General features: G+C 30.8%; 1 protein-coding gene across 1 annotated transcript; it reads left to right on the top strand.

Annotated features, from left to right (window-relative positions):
- Positions 1-5,011: 5,011 nt before the first annotated feature.
- On the top strand, positions 5,012-7,823 carry LOC133190834 (uncharacterized). The gene is made up of 3 exons (XM_061326519.1): positions 5,012-5,213; positions 6,813-6,920; positions 7,116-7,823. Exons 1-3 carry the CDS (start codon positions 5,013-5,015, stop codon positions 7,611-7,613), a joined length of 807 nt encoding a protein of 268 aa, XP_061182503.1. The 5' UTR covers position 5,012; the 3' UTR covers positions 7,614-7,823.
- The last annotated feature ends 1,054 nt before the right edge of the window (positions 7,824-8,877 follow it).

The raw sequence follows: 8,877 nt of genomic DNA, 5'->3' as shown, positions 1-8,877 counted from the left end.
TGAGGAATCTTTTTCGTGCCAGCACCTACTGCGACACGGGACCTCGGTTTATACGGTCTCATCCGAAGGACCGGTCTCCACGTCCCACAGTGGGATTCGAACCCGCGACGTAAGGATCAACTCCTTACTTCGCGACTCTAGAGCATACGCTCTAACCACTGCGCCACGCGGGCGACTGTTTCCAATGAAGATGGTACACGTATATTTCATTTAATAATTTCAATGACAACACTCCCGTAATTTCATTGTTTTAAAGATCCAATTGCAATAAAATGAATAAAATGCAATAAAATTTCATATTGTTTCGCAATTGTTCTGATTTATTTCGACTTTCTGTCTTAATTTCTTAAATAAATAATTTTTCTAGAAGTGAACATTATTTTACTAAAGTAACACTATTATCTGTCAAAGGATGTAAATAAAAGAAGTTCTTTAAATCTGAATTTAAATTTTGATTATTTAAAAAGGACATTCATTTCAATTTTTAGAGTCATATCATAAACACATCTTCGTTTGAAAATATCCAATCCTTTTGTTTTGATTTTATTTACTTTTTTAACATTTATTTTTAAAAACAAGTCATTCACAGAAGTTTTTATATGTACGTATAAATATATACATTTTAAGTAAAGCATGGATTTGATTTATGAAAAACAAAATTTTGATTTATACCTTTCTAACATAATAGTTGCATTATAAAAAATCCATTTTGCCATTGCTTTTCTCGTCTTATATGATACTTTGATGTTGACGAAAGATTATACATGTATTTTCATAGTTTTATATGAGCTGAACATGTAGGTAGGGGCAATAAAATTGATATATGTCATAATAATATTTCAGTACGGTTTCTCGTTGAACCATCCCTGTCAAAACCATTGAAATTTTTTTCTATTTACTTTAATATATTTTTCATTTCAAGTTTTTAAAGAGTTATTGTCATGTTTCTGGACTTAAAGAAAGCGCACACATTTCAATTAAATGTAATTATTATTATTTTTTTTTTTTTAAAACTGTTTGCAAAAAGAAACCTAATTCATTACGTTTTATTTCCATTAGTGAACTCTTCAAAATTAGAGGCGCGTTTGGTCGTCTGATAGGGACAGCATGGCGTTGCGGATAATACAAAACATGCCAATCTCAATCCAATTTTTAATGTTAAATGTATTTGTCATTCCAATTAAAGAATAGAAGAAGTAAAAGACATATGTAAGAGATCGAGAACCCTAAATTTATCATCCATTAATAAAAAATACAACATTTCCGAGGCATGTGTATTGTATTTAGATGTACCATGCGATAAATAGATACATACGATCAACAATAGATATAAATTGATATCGTTGTCATTCCTACTCTTGATGTATGTAAAGTCCACAACAATAAAATATTTCATTTGCATTTTCTTAGGATTTGTTCATCGACATTCAACATACTTACAGTATTGTTTACATGTTTACGTTACGTTTGTCCCTGAAATCCCGCGAGATTTGTACGTTTTCCGACTTTTTCACAAAAGAGCGCACTAAGAAGTATAACTCTTCCATAGTGGAAATATAACGTATTGAATGTACCGTCATGGTAGCTCAGTCGATAGAGCGCTCGCTCCGTGATCGGAAGGTCGTGTGTTCGAATCATGGCCACGACTGACCTAAGTCGATAAAAATTAGGTAGCAACTGTTCCTTCGCCAAGCGCTTGGCACTTTGAAGTGAAAGTTGCAGGTCATTCGGATGAGACCTCAAAAACCGAGGCCCCGTGTCACGGTAGGCGTTGTCACAATAAAGAACCCTACCTGCTATATGGCCCTGAGTGCTGAGTAAAGGTCTAAATTTGAAGCCCTTCACTTGTATATAGTGATGTCTCTATATGAGTGAAAAATTCTTAACGGGACATTTAAACAACATACAATCAATCAAATTGAATGTACTTTTCTGATCGTGTTACAATCTTGAAAATCTTATACAATGTAGGTATGATTTTGAAAATTCCCAATTTATAAACTTTTGTATGAGTCAGAAAAATCCTGTTTAAAAATAATACATCAATATGATCAGAAGTGGATTTTATGTATCAAGTATTGTAATATATTAAAGGGAAGTTCATGTCTATTCAAATCTTTCCGACTAAAAAAAACTTTATTGACATTACAATGGATAAATATAAAAAAAAAAAAAACGGGGGAAATCGACTGCAATTTGTGACCCTGTTTTTTTTTTAATAATTGTGTCATATTTACAAAACTTTTCCTACAGTTAAAGGGCGTGGGATGGGTGGGGAATGGGGATAGAGATACTGAATCCACTCTTTTCTGACCACCAGTTTCAATTTTGCAAATATATACAACTTTCGTAAGAAGATAATCCCATATCCAAGTTTTATTAATTTGTCAAAAAGTTTTCCCTGAATTCATTTAAATCCAGGCAGAGTTGTGCTCTTTTGCAGGCCAGGAATAATCAGAGGCAAAATTTAACATCTTTAACTCTTTTTTTCAATAACATATTCAATTGCAAAATATAAAATGTAAGAAAAAAAATCTGCACCTATATATTTCATAGATGCAGATATATTTTCTTGGCCCCACGACACAAGATAATCATCTACCGAGAACTTTACTGAGATTCCTGGCATTTCATACAGATAAAGTTGCTTTACATGACGAAAACATCGATGCCTCAAATATTACTTCAGGTGTTCATTTTAAATTCTATCACTGAATATTGGCAAATTAACTAACTTAACTATACCCCGAGATTCCCTCTTATTTCATTCCGTATTATAAAAGTGTGCCACTTCAGGTGCGGTACATTTTATGCAAGTTTAAATTTCACTACAAAGTTTTGGCGCCACGCGGAACTGGGATGGTAAGGATTTTTTTTTTAGATTCACTTCCAAGCTTTTAAGACAAAATTCTTTAAAAATAAATGATAAAAATAAATAATATAAAAGACCATAATATATACATGATAATAATCCATTATTGTTTTATATCTTCTTCACAGATTTTTTTTTTTTTTTTTTTTTTTTTTTTTTTTTGAGATCGATCACTTTTCGTTATCTTCAGCTTTTTCACTTGTTAGCTTGAGCATGTCCACCGTCTTTATTCTTAAATCTAATATTAGCACATTATTTTATTATTATATGTTACAAATTTATGAAATGATTAAATAATAAATTACAGTGCATAAAGCGATGATATATAGAAAGTGTTGAAAAATGATTTTAAAAAATTAGGAAATTGAAAAATCGATAATAATAATTAGACAGCAAGCAAGTGCAATGGTACTGATTTACGCTGGTTGTTCGAATTATTATTCATACATTTATAATCTCAAGGCTGGTTTGAATTTGTGCTATATTCAGGCTAATCTCTCTCTCTCTTTTCTGCGAAAATAGTTTTCTTCTCAAATTAATCGCAGTGTAATTTTTAAAAAATGTTTTTGGGGGGATTTTTGACCAGGGTGGTATTTTCTTGGATTTTCCAACTACCGACACCCTCTTTTTTTAAACAGTATTAAATACTTTATTGTAAAGTTTAAAACTAAACCAGCTGTCTCAATTCAAGCCCTTCATAATTACAGGATCGAAAGAATAAACTCATTATTTTAAAAAAAAAATAGACGTTCCTTTCTGACAGATTTTTGCCTATATGGGATTTGTAGGAAGATTTTAAAATAATTATAACTTGTTTGGTAATATTGATTATTTATAAATGATTTCGTTTAAACTAAACTCAGGTCAGAGAAAATCATTTTCCTTTATATATAATATACATACATATATACAGGTACATATATATTTTGACTTAAAAAATGCAATGCAATATACATTTTTACTCATATAATATGATCAAAGTATTTTATTAATTGTTAAGAGTATACATAAGATTGTTAGAAATTCAATATTTAATGCTTTAGTTTCCAAAATATCAGAAATAATTCCAAAGTTTACTAAAATTTATAATTCTAAAAATGTGCATTATCTTTAAAATTTACTTAAAATATCTTAAAAAAACTATTATATTTTCAGGTATTTTATTTAAGTTTTCTTCTCTTTTTTTTAATAAATAAAACAAGCTATCAACATTTTAATTTATATAATTAATGTAGAAATCTTATGCACTCTGGCTCTTTTGATTATCTATTTAAATAAATATTTTTGTTTATAAATAAAGATTACTGTAAAAAAAAAAAATTAGAAACCAAGATGAGTAGGCCGTAAAAATAAAAACAATTTTACAAATCGAATGTATTTGCCACAAAAATGTGACGCTTATACATGTACATTTGTTTTGCAGATATAGCAATTAAGAACACGCGTAAAATACTAACATTAACGACGAGAGACCTGGCTAATTTTCTATTTAACATATAAAATGATAATTTTTACAGCTTTTTTAAATAGCCTTTAGTAAAGAATTTCCAGTTTATATTTAGATCTCAATAAACATGGAAAACACCTAATCTTTAAATAGATAATAGTAGGTAAGTTTTCTGTTGTATAATTATAAAAAAAAATTGAGATGTTTACTCTCTGTATAAATTTTCAAAAAAACTTCTCAATGCTATTGCAACTCAATTCAACTTCATTTTGAAAGCCGATATCACTTATATTTATGAATTACAAAAGTGTACAAACTATTACGTATTTCTAAAAATAGACCGCGCACGTGTCTCATTAGAAATCCTAAAATCCACGGACATCACCGCTTTACATATTTGTCTCTTTTCAGTCGGTAGGAGGAGGTGAGTCTATCGATGATTATTATGCATTCCTATTGTATGCAGGATTAAAATGTGTTTGATACCTGATATGAAATAATAATATGAAATACATGTATATGTGTTGGCTTTCTCCTGACTTAAGTCAACAGGTATGTCAAAATGTCGGACAGCAGTATTTTACGCGGGCCGCCTACATATACAGAATGACTTACAAAATGCCTTACATGCATCTTTATCTCCAAAAAACAGTCAGAAAATTGTCATTTTGTTGGTTGTATTTGACAGGTAATATGTATAACACAGATTTAAATCTCGACATGGAGATGTATGAGGCGGATCCAGTGTTTAAAAAGGCTTGTGAAGAATACAATGAACACGGCGTCTCGTCGACTCTCATTAAGGACGTGCTAAAGAGCAAGATTCAGTTAAGGCGTGTCTCCGCAGGGCAGGAGGAACTTAGAGTTGAAAATAGACCATCCTTAAAACATCCAGTACGTACAACTTTAACATTCAAGTGCTACTTGACACTCACGATGAAAATTCTAAAATAAGGAAATTTTATTGTCATTTTTAAACGTTATAACCCTTAACTTTATAACAGATTAATTTTTATCATTTCTATAGACGACTGTGCTTAGTATGTTGTCAGGGGTTTTCATCTGCTGCAGTAAATAGGCGTTGTCGTACCTTTAGCTTGAAATGTTTATCGCTATCTTTAGAAATATTTACTACAGTACTATAAAAAATCAATCGTTTCTAGAGTAGCAATATGAGCACATGATATCAAGGTAAAGAAAATAAATTTAATCTTTGCATAAATATATGCTAAATCTATATATGTAACTGGTTTAAATGTATCTATTACCTTGATCGGTATGCAGGTCGCATGTTGTCCAATTATTTTTCCAAATTTTAAGTCTGATTTAAAGAATTCATTTTCATGAATAATGTTTTTAAAAGGGAACAAAACATTTAGGATCTTTAATTTTCTGATGCCTGAGATATGTAAACCTATCTTCGAAAATTAATGCATTGAATTCCTTACTAATCGTCGATTTATTATTATTATTATTATTATTTTACTAAATAAATTTATAAAGCGCAAATTTACATATAGTTTCTTTGCGCTGAATACCAATAATATCAACTTGGTCGTCTTAGTAAACGGTTTGCATGGTGATAATAATGAATGATTAATCTAACAAAATAAGTTGTTTTGTTACTCTTCCTTTGGATTGAATGATGATTCCTGGGGTATTTATATATATGCATATATTCAGCATAAGCTGCAAGTGTTGTATACCAGTTGTAAAATGGTATGTCTATGTTTTGTAATGAATTAAATTATTTTCTTATGAGTACAACAAGAGATGAAACTTCTATTAATTATAAAAATATAAAATTTGTGTTTCTTAAATTCAGAAATTAGGTCTAAAGTGAGACAAAAACATTTATTTCGAATATAAAAATTTTAACACTCCTTAAAGTGCTGGACATTTAAGTGTCACTACAGTAATAAATTTTGCTATATATTCTTACTAAAATTGCACGACTTTTCAGTGAGCGGTATAAATTCAAAACAGGTTTTTGGAGAGTATTGCTTTTCAAATCTTGTAAATCAATTCAATATCGAAAACACATAGGCATCCAAGTTTGTTTCGGTCGATCAGGTGCTTGAAAATCAAGTACAGGCCCTGATCACTTCGCCCTCAGATACAGCACAACAAACTTTATAAAGGCCAAAATATTAATGAATCTGATATATTCAGAAAGTTAACGTACAATTTTTTCATTTCGTAAAAAATTCAGTCCAAGCCTCGTGCAGAAATGCCTTTAATGGAAGAAGAGATTCGGAAATTATTTTGCTTTGGGCTGTTCAAACGATTATACAATATAAACTATCGATCTTTAAAATTAATATTCATGTCTCCGGAGTTCAAGGTTCGAGTCCATGGCTGTGGTTTAGTAAAAATTCATAAAATCCACCAAGCAGCTGATAAATGACCCCTCTAACAATTTAGCGAAAAATCAGGTCCCTTTTCTTAGCATTTAGTCATGTGTGTCTATCAAGAGCAATTTACTTCTTTCAGCTGACAGAGGAAGAACAGAAGAAAAATGAAGCGAGAAAGAAGTGTAACAGAGTTTCAGCCAAAAGATGTAGGGAAAAGAAAAAACAGGAAAATCAACATATTTTTGACGTACGTGTCTGTCATATAAATACATTTTTTTGATTTCTTTGCTTGATATATATACTTCTGTGCGTCTTAACATAGGGGAATACATTGTTCAAAGCTTGTCTTGGAAAAAATGCACAGTATTCATATTTAACTTTTTGTTGAAAATAAACAATATTTTTATATCAAGTATTTTTTCTCTAATGTTTAAATATACAGATGCTCAAAGAACAGGAACAAAGAAATGAAGATCTGAAACAAAAAGTATCAGAAATGGAATCTGAAAAATCCAAAATGTTAAAGACCCTTAGTGAAACATACTCACAATTAAATGGAAATACAATCACACCAGAGAATGTAATGGACATCGTGAATCTGGGAATTCAAAGTGGAATGGAAGTCTCGGAGACTTCGAGTGAAAGTACCACCACAAACACGCAAAACATTCAGGGACATTTGGACCAATCAAACCAAGCGATTCCAGCACCTATGCCAAATTCTTTAAATAATTCTGAAGAAATGAATTTTCACACGACCTTCGACTTAACAACACAAACCGAAAATGACCATGGTGTTCAACAGTCAGCCAACTTCATGCCGTTGGCATCTCAGCAACAACAATTTGAAACTGAACACTTTTTGGCGTGCATTGCAGAAGAACACTCTATGCACTGTTCTGGTGAATGGAATGAATTATACAATGAGTTTAGTTTTTAGGTTTTGAGACCAATTAAATAAATTAATTCTTTGGGATGTTATTTTTATATGTGGTTGACAAATGAACAACTTTAAGAAAATGACATCAGAACATGGTGCATGGATATTACACTTAACCACGTTTGTGTTGGCGTTTTTAAAATTGTTAATAAGTAAAAGACAGAATTTAGTTATTTCAGCAAAAATGCTTCAGTTGATTCTGTGTCTAGACGAGGCTGTAATTTATTGGCTCTTTTTCTGGTGTTAATATGATATATATAATAGTTCTTACAATTGAACATCTGCAACATGATTTATAATAAACATTTTGCAAATATTTGCAATTCAATTTTTAATTTTCAATTCAGATTAATTGATTCTTGGAATCATTGTCGGATCGTAGGTGGTGATGACTAATAAAAGTTTTTATCGTTACAAATTCAGTTTGGACACTGATAAAAATTTTATTCATTAACAAGTATATCAAAATATCCCAAATATAGAAATCTTATTTGGTTTAAATACACAAACGGTGCGCAATCAGCTTAGAGAAATTGGTTTTCGGACAATAAGGCTATTAGATGGTCTTGTTTTGATAAAGACATCTGCAAATTCGGCATCATCGGGCAAAATCGCATATTAAATTTACTTGTGTCGATTAAACAAATGTATTATATACAGATGAGAAAATAGACAACTTTCACATGTACAAAAGTTATTTCCCTTTGCGGATTCACTCTGGGGTCAATCGGCGTAACCCACTTTTTTCCTTTATAATATTATGAACTTAAGGGGGGGGGGGGGGCAGTGTCTTCAAAATAAATCTGTATGTTACTTATGTTTTCTTTGATGCCCATACCATGGCAATACAGAATCGGTATAAAATTGTCTGAAAGCGTTTGAAGTTTTGTAATATTTATAAGTAAATTACAAAGGATCTAGTGAGAAAAAATATCGTTACGCTGACTTCTGGAGAGATAACTCTTAGGAATGTGAAAGTCGTCAAGTTGTGCCTTAGCAACTTTGTCTAGTATATGTCTGGACCTGCGTGTTCTGCATTATTTTTAGTTGCAGAAATCTTAAAAGTTTATTCACAAAAAAAGTGATGTGAATATTAGAAACAAATACAATCAATGGTTTCTTCTTTTCTTTTTTTTTGTGAAGGTATTCCGTCTAACGCATTTTTTAAGTAATATACAAGTAACTGCGGTATTTTAATTATCCTGAAGTCGAAAATAAAATGCACTTCTTGCAACGAACACATTGATTACAATGAAGACTTTCA

Source organism: Saccostrea echinata, unplaced genomic scaffold (genome assembly GCF_033153115.1).
Source record: "Saccostrea echinata isolate AGI-Se365-2 ecotype Australia unplaced genomic scaffold, CSIRO_AGI_Sech_v1 ptg000022l, whole genome shotgun sequence".
NCBI classification, from domain to species: Eukaryota; Metazoa; Mollusca; class Bivalvia; order Ostreida; family Ostreidae; genus Saccostrea; species Saccostrea echinata.
This window is presented reverse-complemented; position numbering and strand designations above follow the sequence as displayed.